Source organism: Sordaria macrospora, chromosome 3 (genome assembly GCF_033870435.1).
Source record: "Sordaria macrospora chromosome 3, complete sequence".
Lineage (NCBI taxonomy): Eukaryota > Fungi > Ascomycota > Sordariomycetes > Sordariales > Sordariaceae > Sordaria > Sordaria macrospora.
This window is the reverse complement of record NC_089373.1, coordinates 2,871,236-2,887,569: the sequence shown is the minus strand read 5'-3', so window position 1 is coordinate 2,887,569 and position 16,334 is coordinate 2,871,236. Positions and strand designations below refer to the sequence as shown.

Here is a 16,334-nt window from a genome sequence, read left to right as displayed (position 1 = left end):
CGCTCAGAGCAAGAACCCAACTTAATGATCTAAGTTCACCGGGTGACTTGACTGACTTGCCTGATTTTTACATATCTTACCTATATGACCGTCACAAATACAACATTGCACCGAGGGATGAGTGTCTGTCGAACGAATATGTGTTTCTTGAAGGCTAGTTTTTTTTTTTCTTCTTTGTTCTTTTTTTCCCTTCTTTCTTTTTCTTTCTTTTTTTTTAATACACGGAAAGCTAAGTACCTACATAAACCATCCTCGCTTTTCTCCAGTCTGCGACATCGTTCCACACCACCACTACAGTGAAGAGCGACAGACACAGACAGTTAAGTCAACTCAATCGATACAGACGTCGACTTCATTCATTCATTCATTCAACCTTCAATTTCATCAAATCTCTCTCTCATATGTAAATGAAACAAACCTCTAAACTCAGACATGCTTATGTCAACAATGGGCGGAAATTTGTAAGGGAGCTCTGGACACGTCTCATACATTCGGATCAATAGCTGTTATATCCTTCTGGTACTTATTATGGTAGTTACCATGCACTCATCGTAATGACCATGACGGACAGGTTGTTGTTGAAATTCCATTACATTACAACGAACCTTAAGAACGAAGGGAAACCGAGCAGTTTGTTATTTGTGCGGTGTACCATTCAGGTGAATGTGAGTACCATGTATTGAAAGGGTTTGCCGGTCAAAGTCAAGCCACCAACACGTGTCAAACCGTTTTCTTTTCCTTCCTTGTGCCACGGTTGATCATCGTACCATGGAAACACCGGTACTGTAACCGCTCACTCACTTCACTGGCGACGTGATGATTGTGTACTCTTGTTTTTTGGGTTTCCTTGGGTGAACGTAACCTTCGTATTGAACTTTTTGTCCTCCTGTGGTAGCGTGACGAACGTGGGAGCGGGCAAAGTAACGGTGGCTTATTTCTCGCAGACAAACCGGTGCCGGTACCACGTTGTCAAAGGTTCAGTCAATAAGTAATTGAGCATCTAGCACGGCATTTAGTTGACGTGTAACTGAAGTAGAAGTTCATTTGATTCTCCTTTGTCGGTCTATCATCTATCTCGAGGAATCGACAGAGAGCCATTCAGCCATCTGGCTTTTTTTATTTTTTTTTGCCATGCGTCATACATGTCCAGCCCTCTTGTATAGTCCTGTTTTCCCATGTATCCTTCCTTGTCTCCCTACCAGCTTGCCTGCCAGCCATGCGCTTCCTTGGGGTATCCTATCTGGTATCAAAGTAAAAAGCAAAAACAAAGCATCCCGTAAAATAAAAGTATCCGCGAAGAAACAAAAGCAAGGCTCGATATTAGAAAGTTGGTATCCCAAAACATCCCCGGGATGGGAAAGCAATGGCATAAGTGACTGAGCGCAGGCGCGCTGAGGACGACGAGTATGTCAGGTTTGAGCCACCACTTTTGTCTGATCTCCGAAGACGCCATGGCGACCCAAGCGTTCGAAGCTGGAGTCAAGGAAGAACTAAGCGAGCGAGATGTAGAATCATGGAGGCTGATCTGTGCGAGAATTTGGGGGGTTGTGTAGAGGTCCGTCAATGACAAAGGTGTTGTGGGACTTTTTGTGGTCTGGTGCGAAAAACAAAGGAAAAGCGCCTCCAAGGAGTGAATGATGGTCGGTGTATGTTAGGAGATGGCGCCTCCCAATATGGTATGGACAAGAACAAAGCAAAATAAAACGAAGGTGGGGTATCCTCGCGGGATCAGCCAGCCATAATCACTACATAACGCTTACTCACTGCTTCTCGACTGTAGCTACTCGCGCTGCCGAATCATCCAGGGGTCTCGGTGGTAGGCTCCTCCGTTTATCGGTGGAATTACGTGGAGAGAGGGACAGTAGCCGAGCACTGCCAGCGCTGATGTGTCGTGCGTGTCCCTTCCCGAGATTGACGCTCGTTGCCCGCCGAATCTCCTCGTCCTTCGCTTCCCCCATTGTTTCGGAGAGCCCGGGGCTTGCCTCGGGTGTATCGCCCAACGAATTGAGATAACCTTCGAAGCTCTTCGTTCGGACGTTGGCAGGATGGTCGTGAATGACGACGGGCTGCCCTTCCCTGACAGATCCCCAATGAGGTTCCTCCTCCCAATCACTTGATGCGCGAGCCTCCCCGCTGGACTGCCGGTTCCATCCAGGACGTTCACCACTAGCCCGTGCAACACGGGATAGATAATCATCATCCACGATAATTGATTCCTCGTTTAGGTTTTCATGCTCGGGCAAATGCTCCTCCTCATTCTCATCATCCGGCTCTGATGTTCGTGGAAGCTGCTTGTATGGTGTCGACGATCTCATGATACTCGAGGACTTTCGCCTCTTCGCCGATAGGCGTCCTGAAAGCCATGATGCCTCAGAATCGATGGAGGCAAGCGACATGGTATGCGGTTCGGGGGTCATATTACGCTCATCAGGGTGGCCGAAGGAAGAGGGCGTATGACGCAGTGCATCCACAAATCTCTGTTCTGATGATGTTGGTGTCTCATCTCTAGCGCCATCCGATATCGCTACTCCTAGAGGATCAACATCCTGGTTTGGGTTAGGGGAAGCCTCGGCGATCGTGGGAGGGATCGAATCGTTCTCGTTCAAGTGTATCCTAGATCCCGGGGGTAAGAGCGGGAGCTCGGGAAGATCTTCACGGAAGCGCGATTTGGTGTGCTTCGGTACCCCCAAGCTAACTCGTCGGGGGGTAAAATTGATTGGTGGCGTTGGCACCTGTAGTTGCGGTGTCTGCATCGAGTTTTGCATTGAGTCTCGGGAGGTGTTGGAAAACGAAGACGGCCCACCAGAGCTTCGTCTGTTTCTGTTTCCCCACCTGAAGATGGATGCCCATGATAATGGTCCTCTGGAGCTGCTGGTCTCTGACCCTCTCCGCATCTGTTCCGAGTGCTCCGTTTTGGCTAAGGAGGCTTGTCGAGACGATCGACCATTTGGGCTGAAGAAGGAACTCCTCGAATGTGGACTGGCCAGTGACCCGAGGGGAGAAGTGGGAGTTTCGACTGGAATGCTTTCCGTGCGATGGAATGATCTCAGTGGATGTGGTCGCACATGTTCCTCTTCCTTTCCCTCGTTGAATTCTTCCCTTGAGCGCTTCCTCACTGGCCGTGAAAGCTCGTCCGATTCACGAATCCTTGACGACGTTACTACCGCAGACTCCGGGTCGATTCCCAAACCCACCGCTTCGCGGCCCAGAACGCCTCTCTCCAGGTTTGGAGGGGACTCCCTGCCTTCTTCCTGCGCTTCAGCATCGTCGGCGCGCTGCTTTTCTACCCGTTTGGCAAGCCTTGTCTGCGCATTCTCCTGTTCTCGTTGCAGTCTCCTTTCGCGCCGTCGTCGATCCCGTTCCATCAACTCGCGAAGATCACTCGCGCTAAGATCATTAGCGAGGTCGTCAACACGTTTATGAGCCTTCAGTGTCGCCTCTGGTATGGGCTCTACAAGCGTCTTCTGGCGTTGGGAGGGTTTCTTGGCGAGCGGTGATGCGCCAACCTCGCCGTTTGTAGAGCCCTGTCGAGGATGCGTGGCATATCGAAGGGTCGGTCGGGGAGCGAGGGCATTAAGTGCCGAAACCTTGTACGATATCTGTTCGGAATCTGATGACAAGGCCGAATCTAGGGATCCAGGTACGGGTAAGGAGACTTCGGAGGATCTTTGACCCCTAAATCCAAGGCCATTCTTAAATCTCTTGCTGTCCTTCTTCATGGGGCGTCCCGCCATCCAGTCCTCGGTTGCTGCTCGAACAGGTACAAATGTGCTCATGGCCTTGATTTCGGCCTCCCGCGCACGATCTTCCCTCCGCCTTTTCTTGCTCGATTTCTTTCGTAGTAGGTCATCGCCGTCGCGTTTGTTGTGCAGGGTAGGCACGCGGAAAAAAACGTTGCGACCTAGGTCAGTGCTCGCGGGTCCCTGGAAAGTCGCTGCTGGTCCCGTCACTCTCCGTTTTCCTTCGACGCTTGGCTTCCGCCCAAGTACTATCGAATCGTGGCGCCCGGGGGAGAAGCTGTATGTGCGTGCTCTTCGCTGAAGCTTATGAGGTTCCGATCGATCCGTCCCTGCCTTTGCCTGTCCCCCTGCCGAAGCTTGGCCTATCGGGGTAGCATCGCGGTGCCCATCGAAATCTGTCGTGGCAGCGCGAGAGCGCCTTTTGCGGCTTTTCCGCCGGAATGGCCAGATTGCCATGATGGTTCGAGACGAACGTTTGGCAAGATGCCGTCGAGGTGCGACCCGAGAAGCTGTTCTGATCGTGTGCAACTAGCTGTAAGATGGCACGTATAGCTGATTTCTGGTATTGTCTTTGTTTTGTAGTAGATGCGATCGGTTCATTATGACCATGATTCCAAGGGTGTGGTAAACCAAAAGAAGGCGATATGAGTAACCAGACGACCTACGAATCCGTTGTAGGGGCCAATATCTTCAAACCATGCTTAACGTATGTCGATGTAAGAGGCGTGGTGATTGATGCAAAAGTGAGTAAATAGAGAGCGAGAGGAAGGGGCGGTTATTGCGTGGTGGCGATTCTTTGTCGCGACGATTTTGTCTGGGGTGACAGTGGGTGGTGGTATATCCAAGTGTCGAGGCAGTCAGGTACTGATCCAGATAGTCAGGTGGTGCAGGGCCTGGCCGGGTTCGTTTGGAGGTTGTGCCAAGGGAATGATGCTCTACCGGTAGAATTGTCAATGGGTGCCTTTGCCTTGTCGGAGGAGTGATGAGTGCACGAGTGATGCAGTCCCGTTGATTCTTTGTTCCGCGGACACTCTTCCACCACGCGACCAAACGATGTAGCATTCGGCTCTTGAAGGGACTCGGAGGCAAAAGCAGGAGGTTTGAGCGCAACGTGGAAAGCAGGTCCCGGGCAACAAATAAGAGGGATTGATGGTGAGCAAGGGAAAGAGAGAGCGAGGGCAGAGGTAGAAATGATCGACACCCAAGATTTCCCTGTTGCTGGGTTGAGAAATGGGCAAAAAATAAGGTGGGGTGGGATCAGCTTCGAGGTATGACGAAGGGAGCAGCGAGAGGTATTATCGACCCGTCCTGCGCCTTGTAACTTGTTCTGTGAGAGTAGCTGGTCTAGTAGCTTGGGTGATGGAGGGGATCTGGGGATAGCTTGCGTATTTGAGAGGCACAGCTCCAACTTGGAGGTGTTGCACCGCGTTATGTGTATTGGGTTGGACAGGTAAAGAACAAACTGGGGAAATTTGAATTGTATTACCTTTGTAAAGTGGGAGTATGTGACTTGAGTGCGGGCCGGACGGGGAGACGGGGCGGTCCCTTAGAAAAAGAGGGAAAGATGAATGGAGATTGGAAGTGAGGTGCAGGTGAGGTGCAGGTGAGATGATGGCGAAAGATGAAGGGGCAGCAAATGATAGAGAAGAATGGAGAAATCAATCAGCAGCCGAACGAGAGGGAACCTGAAGCATTGAGAAGAAAGGATGGAAGGAACCGCAGGGGCAGCGGGGAGCAATGGGGAGCGGGAGGCAAGTGCCAAACCGATGCTAGACGGGAGGTAAGCTCGGAAAGTAAAATAGGAAAGATACCTTACCAGCTGGGGTATGAAGCAAGGTACGGATCCATTTTCCGGGATTCAACCTGAAAGTTCGCACTTGTTCAAAACTTGTGAGTTTGAAGTCACCCAGCTTGTGGACAGCAGCGTTTCCACTCCGGAGTCTGGAGTCGCGCTTTGGGGCAGCCTCTTTGGCGCTGTCGTGTATCCGACATCTTGATTCCCTCCGGACTGAAGCTATTCACGTCTTACCAGAACATCAAGCTGAAAAAAAGAGCTCCCTGGTATCCCTGCTCTGGATGGGCGGGAAGCTGGAATCCAGATGCCGTTGAAAATCAAAATGCGTGCTTGCCCTGCTGCCCTGCTGCCCTGCTGCCCTGCTGCCCTGTCCTGCCCTGTCCTGCCCTGTCCTGCCCTGTCCTGCCAGTTGCAACCCTTGACAGTGTGCGTGCGTGCGTCTGAAGTCTGAAGTGGAGCTCTACCAACTGCGCTAAACTCTTAGGGCCTGCAGCCAGAGCAAAGGTACTCCGTATTTCGCATGCGTATCATTGGTGTATTGTAATGTATTGGCATGCAGCAGGTGTGAATGTTACACGTGAAGTGGATCGCGGCGTCACTAGCGACTTCTACTTTTCCTCTTGATCCATGGATGCAACTAATCATTAGATTTCAGTCTTCCCCGCCATCATTATGACAATCTCCCTCGTCTTCCACGACTGCTCCTGTTTAATTCGACTTGTCTTTTGCGCATTGCGTCTGGCGCAACCCATCTCCGCACTTTCTCCTCTCATCTCACATGGCCTCTCACGAGATAGCTTACGCCAAAACCTACTGGACGCCGCAAGTGACGGACATATGCATCACGACCGATATGCTACCAATGAAAACTTGGAAAACGGAAAATCTCCAACGGTCGAGCACGCCCACCGGACATTGCCATGAAAATGGCAGGTGCTCCAAGCACTGGCGGCAACCATTGGACTGCCCCGAAAACGTGGTGGTGTGAAGCCCATCTGAAGCTCATGATAGGGCCTAGGATAGGGCCTGGCTTGCCGTTTGAAACGGGCAAAGGAAATAATACCAGGACGTCAAGACAGACGGGGCCCAGCCCGGAGTCGGATGCTCTGTGTCCCCCAGCCTGCATCGGGCTCTGGACGCCATATTGGCAAACTGAGCATCAGCTGGACATTGCTGACCTTGAAGGTTCGCTTGGCCTTTGCAAATATGACCTCTGTAGAAAGAAAACCCAATCGCCGATTTCTGTGATTCCGTGAGTCTGCTCATACCTGGCTTTTACGTAGATATTTCATTTGACATTGAGATTCACAGCAAAGACCAGCCGGTTACAATGAATCCTTTGCAGTCCGGAAATCTACCCGTCAGTACCTATCTTTTCTGGAGCCAGCGCCTATCTCTTGCTCTTTTTGTGCCATTCGATCGTTTCTGCACTCGAAAGCTTCCATTGCATATAATGTCTGTTGCCGATATTTGCACCCAACATACATCCCGCCAGTCGCCGGCTTTCCCAATGCGCATTGCAGACCAGCCATTTTATAACCACTGACAGGCGCAGAAGTCTCGGTCACTCCTTAGTCTGGGGTCGCGTCGCCGTGGAGAGTGGCCGTCTGCAACCAGTGCCCGAGACGCTCGTATCCGTCCTTGTCACAATAATTGCAGCCCTGCGGTAAGCTATACGGTATTTGTTCAGTTTCTTACCTCATCGAATTCCTCTCGTGGCCAACAGTTTACTTACACCAACATTGTTACTGTATGATGAGGAATGAGACTGGAAAATTACATGGTCCTGTATCGGTAACAATCCCCAAACTGGGACAACACAGAGACGAGACCAGACGACACCACCGAGACCACCCACCTCACACGATGACGGGAAGCTTGGTTCAGGTTGGTGGAGGCAAGAAATGGAGCTCCGTGTGTTCGTTCGCTAAAACGACGACATTGACGTGCGGTCCAGGACCCCAAAAGCTCTCCAATTCCCCCCTCCAGAATCTGGCAGTATCGGGGTGCGCTGGAGCCAATTATGTCATAGCAGTCCCCTCTTGGCTTCTTCTCCCCAAACTTCAGCCCATTGGAGTCCATCTAGGATTGGCGTCATCCTGTCTTTTTCCTTATGGATGCTAAGCGAGCCCCAACAAACCCAGCCTCTCTCACAAAACGACGTACGATGCACGCATCAGTGCTTCCACAAAGGATACCAGCCAGAGCGTGTTGAACACCACGGGATGATAAGGCACGTTGGAAGATGGCTCGTGGTTCGTGCCCACTCGCAAACCAAAGGAATAGAATATTCGGTGGTACCGTCGCCATCACCGTCGCTGTCGCCGTCGTCTTCGCCTCGCTTCGTGTTCACAAGCGCAATGGGTTTGAAAGTTTGCGGCTTTCAGTTCCACTGTTCCACACGCAGCCCCCCATGCAGTAGCGGCGGTCCACTCCTGGGGATGGTAACTAAAAAAGCTGCCGATAGTTTCTGCAGGGCAGAGAGTCCCGTCGTTCAACTACAGCCCGGCCCGGTGTCTGTCAGCTTGACACGTGTGTTGGCTGCACTTGGACATGTCTAGAGTTGCCAGAGTCACGGCAGCATCCATGCATCCGAGCACAAACGTCGTGGACAAATATCTCCTCCAAAAGCTCCCCATCCTCCTCATGGAACGGTGATAAGGGTCAGAAGCAGTGAGAGGCTATCACCAAAAAGCGTGCGTGGAGTTGTTCTTGTTGTAGGTTGCGCAGCAGCGGGCCCCCCCCCCTGCGCTGAATGGCTGTCTTGGGCGGTCTTTATACGAGATGGATACCCAGTCTGAAATGCCTAATTCTGCAGGTGATGCCGTGTCCGGGCATCTCCCGTCGGTAGGACAGTGGGACTTGGAATCCACTCAGCGCGAGCAAGCTGACGAACCAGGCACAAGAGGCACTGCATTCAGTGAGATCCAGGAAAATGGGGCACGATGCGTGACGATGGGGCAGACAGCATCAACGTGAACGGCGCTTGTTGGATTTTAACCGAGAACCGCAACTGCACTTCCCGTCCACACCCGCGCCTTCAACATCGTACACGCTCGACCCAAACAAGCACCCTCCAAGTCCCACAGCATGCCAAATTGAGAGAGCACAAGAGACTCCCCGGGAGCTTGCGGCGACTGCGCACAAGAGTACGGGCGTAGTTGGAGTTGTAACCACCAAGAAAGCCAAAGCCTGGAGAGAAAAAGAGATAACGACGATGTTACGAAAGACCATCATGACTTTAACATGAACCAGATTTCATGATATTCGGCAGGAGAAAGGAAAACCCAATCAGTCACACAAGGATCCCATTTCGGGGGCAAGCAGCTACGCTTCACTGGCTCACAACACGCAAAATCTGTTGCGTGCCTGAATGGATATTGATGCGGGCCGGGTTCGGGGAATGGATGAGGCGCATCAGCCGTGGTCGCAATGGAATGAAAGACAACGGTGAGCCATTCGATTGATCGCTCGACATCAATACGCATGCGAAAGAATCAGAAAAGAACAAGAAAGGAAAAAGAAAACAAAAAGCAAAGTGAAAATGGGGGCTCACTGGACTGGATGAGCCAGCACCTCATACTCAAAGGTACGTACCCACAACCTCATGGCGACTCCCTCGAGTCATCCATCCATCCAGGGAAGAAGGGAAGAAAAAAGGTCAGATCGCCCCCAAGTCCTCCTAGGTAGAGCGAGCTGCCGTCCGCTGCTGCGAGAAGAAAGGAGATAATGCCATTCCACGAAACTCACAACCCAATAAGGTAACCCACGACGGCACGACGACAGATGGGCCCTTGCACTTCTAGCGGCTGTTTACAGCATATCTCATCTTATGATGCCGCAGGGAATCAGCAATTCCAATATAGAAGTTGATGTAAGATTCCGCCGGCTTTGTTATGAAGAGAGAAGAAATTTCATATACTGCACGACATTTTCAACAATAACAACCATAACAACAACCATGTTAATAGGGAGAAAGCCTTTTTTAGTCCTGTCACATTCCAACAACGGAATTGAATGACACCACTCACACAAGAAATCACGGGGAACAGGGAAGTAGCGAGCAGAAAGGTGATCCCTATGTAGGGTACATACTGTAGAGTTCCTTGTAGATTGTAGTTCTAGGTGTCACCAAATTTCAACTAGTCAGAGGAATACTAAATCATCATCCATAGGATGATCCGAGCGGTACCTGACAAAAATGAATTGGAGGATGATGATGGGGTGTATGTAAGTGCAAACATTCAGGGTTCAGGTCTTCTGTCTTTTCTCTCTCTTTGTAATTATCTTCGTTCTTGTCATCCATCTGGCCAGCCAGAGCCAGGCACACCCTGCCCTGGAGGATTGGGAAAAGACGAGCCAGCAAAACCTTGAACCCTCAACCTGGAGAAAGAACTTCCGAAAGAAAGAAAGAGCCCGCTCAATGCCCGAACGACAGACAGCCCTATCAATAAAAAAAGTCAAAAATAAAAACACTGAATGGATGCTTCCGAAAATTGAATGCCAAGAAACTGGGGTCTTTTTCTCCACTTTGGACATACAGCTGTTGTTCACATCGTCCCGGACCACGGGGTTGTCGTCTCATTTTCTTGTCTTCAACACCTCACCGTGAACATTTTTCCGGTGATTCGGTTTATTTCCGTCATTTATAGTGAACTGGCGTATACTTTTGGCCTTTTTACCTTTCCCATCATGTCATGGAAATTAATGCGTCATTTGAATGCCGGTTCAGGAACAACAACTAGGTAATCAACACCAAAATTCTCTAGGATTGAGGAAATTGATTCAGACAAATCCCCCTTCCTCTCCTCCCATTCCACTTCCATGTCACGCCTCGAGCATGCTAAGAATACCCATACACTCTCATAAATGCCTACATACGCACATCCTAAACGCCAAACCCCCCAGCTCCCGCAAAGTCTGCCACTCTGCAGACGCCTCCCCCGAAACTATTTGGTGTCGTGACCGCCGAGGCGTTGTGCACTTCTCGCCCTTACTTCTTCTTTTTCGTTTCTCTTTCTCGCAGCCGCAAGCCGGGACGCTGGAAGTAACCTGTAAGCTAGATGTCGGTTCAGTCCACGCCACATCCATCCGCCATTTAGTTCGCCTCATGGGCGCGAATACTACCATAGGTACTCGGCTTCTCGTAACCCCTCCTCTGCTCTGACTGGGAGTCGTCATTGCCGGAGATATTTCCCAAACTACACAACGGGGAAATATTCCGAGAAGGAATGAGAAAGTTTATAACCGCCTCGAAGAAGAAGAAGAAGAAGAAAAAGAGTTCTCGGTTTCGTCCTCTGGGGTTGTTGGGCTGGCTCACACTGCCGTTTTCCGTCTGTCTCGGTGTCTCCCCCGAAGTCTCTTGGGCGCCACCTAGAAGATGCAGACGCTCAGCTCTTCTGGGCTGAGGTGATGGATGGATTTGCGCATCGCATAGTTAGTCAGACACCCTGTGGTTTGTTTATGGCAGCCTACCTACCTACCTCCATTATTTACCTTCCTTAAGCCCCTCTCGGCATCGGAAGAAAAAGTGGCTGATCTTTCTTTTTCATGCTTCTTTATGCTTGCCGCCGTCTTGACTCTTGACTTGAGTGTTCTTCCTTCTCCTCTCATCTCATCTCTTCTCCGCATTCCCCGACTGATTGCGTTTCGGCATTTCTCGTGCTCGCCACGATTTTCGTAGTAGACTGTATGAAGTAGCCAAAAAGCGACAGAAAAAAAAGAAAGAGGGAAGAGGAGGAGGAATCGCAAATGGAAAGAGAATCCAAAAAAAAAAAAAAAAAAAAAAAAAACATACAACACCTGGGATTCGCTGGTCGTCACCGACCCAACTACTAGTCAGGCGATTAGTAGTTTATCTATGGGAGAGCGGACGGGATCCCGAGTTTTCTACCATCTATGGTCGTATGTGCTATTCCATTCTCTGAAACGAGCTTAAAACTGGCGGGTGATGCCTCAAAAGATCAAACCTGGACTCTGTCGCTATTGCGTTGCCGCGATGGACCTCGGGAACAACAGAGTGTCGTTACGGCTTATACTTGAGACTCCGTCTTCGTGATATGTAACTGGGATTAAGGCTCCAAAACATCATAGACGTTTCGTTTTCTTTGGTCAAGGCATGCGAATGCGAGCGACAATAAAAACTCCTGCTGCTGCTTTTTGCTTCCACTACTGCAAAGGAATGCAGGAACCGGATGGACTTCACCCCAGTCATTGGTTTTTGTATCCTGGACTGAAGTGTCTGGGCCTCGGAGGCAATATAGACTTGCATGATGACTGCTTTGGTCTTGCACGAGGTTCTATCTATCCTTGGTCTTTTCTTCTTGCTAAGCTGAGGAAGACACTTGAAGAAAACGGAATGGGCTGGCAGGTGTTTTTTTTTTTAAAAAAAGTACCGAACACACGATCATTTTTTTTTTTTTGGTGAGTCCATGTCTAGTGTATAGTCTTTTCTTGCAACCACCTGGCTGAGTAAACCAGCATCCAGAAAACTATGATAGACAGCTGCAAACGGGTTCTCTGATCTGCGCCTTACATAAACTTTCCGAATCTACGGGCCACCGAGAAAAACTGTGCCAACGTTTCGGGAGTATCCGTTTTCTTACACGTGTAAGTATATGTATTATGCAGATCATCTTACCTAATATCCCGATGTCCATCATGCCCATGTCCATGCTCGTGCTCATGTACGCAGTCGGTTTTAACATTGAGGAGTTTCCCAGGGAATTGGATTAAAAACGGATCTTGACAGAGAACATATCATCTGTCATCTATCATCTGATGGATGGTTGTGTTGTGTTCGGTTCGGTCTAATATCTTGTAGGGCCGAGGGGATTGCCCAATGAGCTGGAGGAATGTCTGTTGCAGTAGACAATTGGACCATGGACATCTCGGTCATGGTGGGTTTCGTTTCTCGTGCTGTATAGGAAATTCCGGTAATCATATTGTTCCCCAGAAAGGCGTTCCAAGTGACTGGTACTGGTAGGGGCGAGTCAATGAAGGGATCCGAGGCGTCTGTCGTGGAGTGAAGTCCGTGTTCAGGTTCGTGAACCCAAGGTCGGGTTGTGCGGTTGTGGGTCTATGAGTACAGATATCGGACATGTCATTCAGGAGAACTTCAGATGACTCTGGGAAAGACAAGAGGAAAATGTTGACGAGGAAACGATCGACGTCAAAAAGGGTGCAAGTATTGCGGGGATTTACCGCCATAACCAGATATGCATCTAAGCAGCACATGCGGCACAGTAGCGTCTCCGGAGCAACCACCCCACTATGACATGGGTTTCAATCAACACCACCACCTTCAACCCCATCCAAAAGTTGCGACAAGAGTCTAACGACGCGTCTGGACACGCGCCGACAAGCCACCCTTCTGAAACACCCCTCAACATCCTTACGAGATACCCATTGTCATCATCTACGCGACATCCACATCCACGACGACAAACAAAAACCCCCGAAATCCTCGAGCGAACCACGAACCACGAACCCGTCCGAATCCCCCTTTGTGCCCAGCACACCACCTACCATACCACGGCCATCCAAAATGGCCTTCAACCCACGAATGTCCATCCTGCCTCCGCAGCCGCAACAATCGCGGCAGCGCAAAAAGGAAGAAGAAGCCGCCTACGCCAACATGCGCCTGCCCGACCGTGAAATCGTCGGCTGCATCAACGAGCTCGGCATCCCCTTCACCCTGGCCGACCTGCAGAAGCCCAACCCGATCCAGGTGCAGATGATCTTTGAGTGGTTCGGGGAGCTGCTGATGAACAAGACGCGCCAGACGGTCGACCCGGCGATGCGCGCGGCTGCCGAGGACGTTTGCGGCCCCGAACTGGGTGAGGCCATGATGCCGTCGGACACGAGGAACTTGCTGGGCTTTTACGTCTCGCTGCGCAGGCTGATGCTGGATTGCGGAGTGAATGACTTCAGCTTCAATGACCTCTACAAGCCGACCCACGACAGACTGGTCAGGATGCTGAGTTATGTCATCAACTTTGTCCGGTTCCGCGAGAGCCAGACGAGCGTGATCGACGAGCATTGCAACAAGGCCGAGCAGACCAAGGCGCGCATCGAGCAGCTGTATGTCGAGAACCAGAACATGGAGGCGCAGCTGGAGGAGATGAGACACAATCGCAGGGCGATGGAGGTGCTGGTGCAGGAGAAGACGGTGCGCAATGAGGAGCTCAAGAAGCGGCTGCTGGAACTAAGGCGAAGCCAGGAGAAGGTGGCTGCGAGGTTGGAGGAGGCCAAGACCAAAAAGGGCGAGTTGGCGGCGGAGCTGGAGGAGAAGACGGCTACCAAGATTGCGCTCAAGCAGGAGAGCGCGAAACTACGGCCTTATGTACTACAGAGCCCGTCGGCGCTGCAAGCTAGTTTGGCAGAGTTGAGCAACACGTTGAATAACGACAAAGCACACATCGATGCGCTCGATAGGCGGTCGAGGGCACTCCAGACGTCAACAGACTCGTTCAGTGTGGTGTCGTCCGACGTGGCTTCGTGCATCAAGCTGTTGGAAGAGATCGCCATTGAGTTGGCGAAGGAAGAGGAGGAGAACGTTAAGAACGCAAGGCAAAGAGACGCGCTTACGGAGCGGGGAGCGAATGTCAGGGAGGTGGAGCGTACGGAGGCGCTGCTCAAGAGGCAATTGGCCAAGTGGGCCGATCGCACAACGCAGTTGCGGACGCAGAGCCAGGAGAAGGCGCAGAAGGCCAAGGAGAAGATGGAAGACTTGAGGGCGGTGCATAGGAAGTTGACGGAGGAGAGGTCGGAGAAGGGCAAGGATATCGAGAGAAGGAGGGTAAGGATTGAGCAGACGGAGAAGAAGGTATGTTTTGCCTGCATTATGCGAGAAGAACATGAGAGAAATGCTAACCAGCGGTACCTTCAACTAGATGCTCGACTTGAAAGAGAACATCGAAAACGAAGTCCACGCCGCCCACGACGAGTACCTCAAGATGGAGGCACACATCAAGCTGTACATTACCGAGATGGAGCAGGCCATCTGAGCGAGCGTCTTTGTTGGTTGATACGTTTCGATACCCTTTGTTCGCACACTTGTTCTTATTTAACGTGGAGTATATCGCACCGCGTTGGATTCACGGCGGAAGTATCGAAGTTCTGTTTGGCATATGAGGAGGTTATTGGAGCAATGCATGGATACCATGGAATGGCGTTTCGGTTTTATTCCCCGGCAGGTTGGGAAAGTTGGTTATGGTATTTTCCCCCCCACCCTTTTTATTCTTCAAAGGGAAGCCACCAAAAGTTCTTTAACACTGAATGAGACCCCAAACTCTTTAGCATCACAAACTCGTCTCTTCTGTTGTGCTGTGTATATTGTCCCCTCTCACTCACTCTCTTCCCCACACCCCTAGCTCCTCAAATAACCCCTTTCCCTCTCCCTTTCCATCCCCCACTCCCCAATCCCAAACCGGAACCACCGCCCCAACACCCTCCTCACATCCACCGTCTTCCCAGCAACACTTCTTTCCAGCAGCAAATCCCCAGCCCCAGCAGCACCCCTCAAAGCACTCCTACTCACAACCGGCATCTTGTCCCCCAGCAAATCATCCATACTCCTCCTCCTCAGATCGCTCTTCTGATCATCATACTCAACAGGCTCAACAACCCCAACCCCCAACCTCACCCTCCTCCCAGCCTCTAACAACACAGATAACGTGTTATTCAGTCCTTGAACGCTCCACTCGCTTGAATCGCGGTGTAGGGATAGGAGGCCGTATACTATTATTTGACGCTGTTTTTGTTGTTGGTCACTGCCAAGCTGCACTGGTGCTGAATCGTACGTCGACGGAGGGGCGGGAACTTTGTTGTTGTTGTTGTTGTTGTTGTTGTTGTTGTTGGCACTGGAAGTGGTATTGGTGTCGAAGACAGACAAAAAGGCGCGCAGGTGGGAAACGGTGGGAATGAAGACTGTGCGGATGTGTCGTGCTACGGCGAGTTGGTAGAGGGGGGAGGCGAGGAATTGGGAGGAGGTCCAGGAGCCGGGGCCGGTGCTGGTGTTTATCTTGCTGCTAGTTGTGTTGGGGCAGTTATTCCTTGATGGCGATCGTGGTTGAGTTGGTGGATGTTGTCCTTGTATCGGCGCCTCTTGAGCTTCTTCATCTTTGGAACTAGTAGTGCCTTGTTCTGAAACCTGGTGTAAACTTTGTTGCCGTTCCTGCCATTCCCGCCGTTGACCCCGCGACTCCTGCTCCTCCTCTCCTTGCTGGCCTCCCTTAATATCCCTCGCCAAAGCCGTAAGAAACTCCAACCGACTTGAGCAAACAATCAAAGTAGTGGGATAACTGCATCGGTGGATTATGTACCAGAGCAGCTCCGAGGGAAGTGCAGGCGAATAGAAGAGAGGCTGAGAATCAAGCTGAGAGGCGTCCATCATCATCACACATTGATTGCCTGGTGACTTCCACACAGGGTAAAACACTAGGTCGTGCGTCACGACTTAAGGTTGCGCAACCGATAAATAAGTAATGTGTGTGTGTGGTGGAAGTGAGTGCAGGTTGATTTCCTGATATTCGACAATACTGAATGGGTTGACTGGCGTCTCACTGCATGCACCCTGCTGCAAAGGGCTGTTCCACTGTTCCACCTGTGAGCTTTGTAAGTTTTCCCAAGGGTATCACATACGCGGGTCTCGGGTAGGGCTGAGTTCCACCTGTTTCGCGATGGTGGTTTACCGGTCCATGTGGGTGAGGATGTTCGGATCCGGGGCGATGGGGTCTTCCCGCAGAGAGAAGGCCCAGAGTGGAAAGTAAGTATTGTGGTTAATTCGATTGGAGGGT

General features: G+C 51.0%; 3 protein-coding genes across 3 annotated transcripts; 1 reads left to right on the top strand and 2 right to left on the bottom strand.

Moving 5' to 3' along the window:
* Positions 1–1,031: 1,031 nt before the first annotated feature.
* Positions 1,032–4,196, bottom strand: SMAC4_04676 (uncharacterized protein; the record flags this gene model as incomplete). The annotated part of the gene is made up of 1 exon (XM_003346455.2): positions 1,032–4,196. The coding sequence occupies one exon, from the start codon at positions 4,194–4,196 to the stop codon at positions 1,761–1,763; it is 2,436 nt and encodes an 811-aa protein (XP_003346503.1). The 3' UTR covers positions 1,032–1,760.
* A 7,845-nt stretch (positions 4,197–12,041) lies between these two features.
* Positions 12,042–14,747, top strand: SMAC4_04675 (uncharacterized protein). Its single transcript, XM_003346454.2, has 2 exons — positions 12,042–14,362; positions 14,430–14,747. The coding sequence occupies exons 1-2, from the start codon at positions 13,082–13,084 to the stop codon at positions 14,541–14,543; spliced, it is 1,395 nt and encodes a 464-aa protein (XP_003346502.1). The 5' UTR covers positions 12,042–13,081; the 3' UTR covers positions 14,544–14,747.
* Positions 14,748–14,905: 158 nt separating this feature from the next.
* Positions 14,906–15,934, bottom strand: SMAC4_04674 (uncharacterized protein; the record flags this gene model as incomplete). The annotated part of the gene is made up of 1 exon (XM_066090157.1): positions 14,906–15,934. The coding sequence occupies one exon, from the start codon at positions 15,932–15,934 to the stop codon at positions 14,906–14,908; it is 1,029 nt and encodes a 342-aa protein (XP_065946510.1).
* Between the last annotated feature and the right edge of the window lie 400 nt (positions 15,935–16,334).

What these genes read in the sequence shown, in the direction of transcription:
- SMAC4_04675 (XM_003346454.2), top strand. Translation starts at nt 13,082, where the DNA reads ATGGCCTTCAACCCACGAATGTCCATCCTGCCTCCGCAGCCGCAACAA. An exon ending in TTGAGCAGACGGAGAAGAAG is followed by an intron (nt 14,363 to 14,429) that starts GTATGTTTTGCC and finishes ACCTTCAACTAG; the next exon opens with ATGCTCGACTTGAAAGAGAA.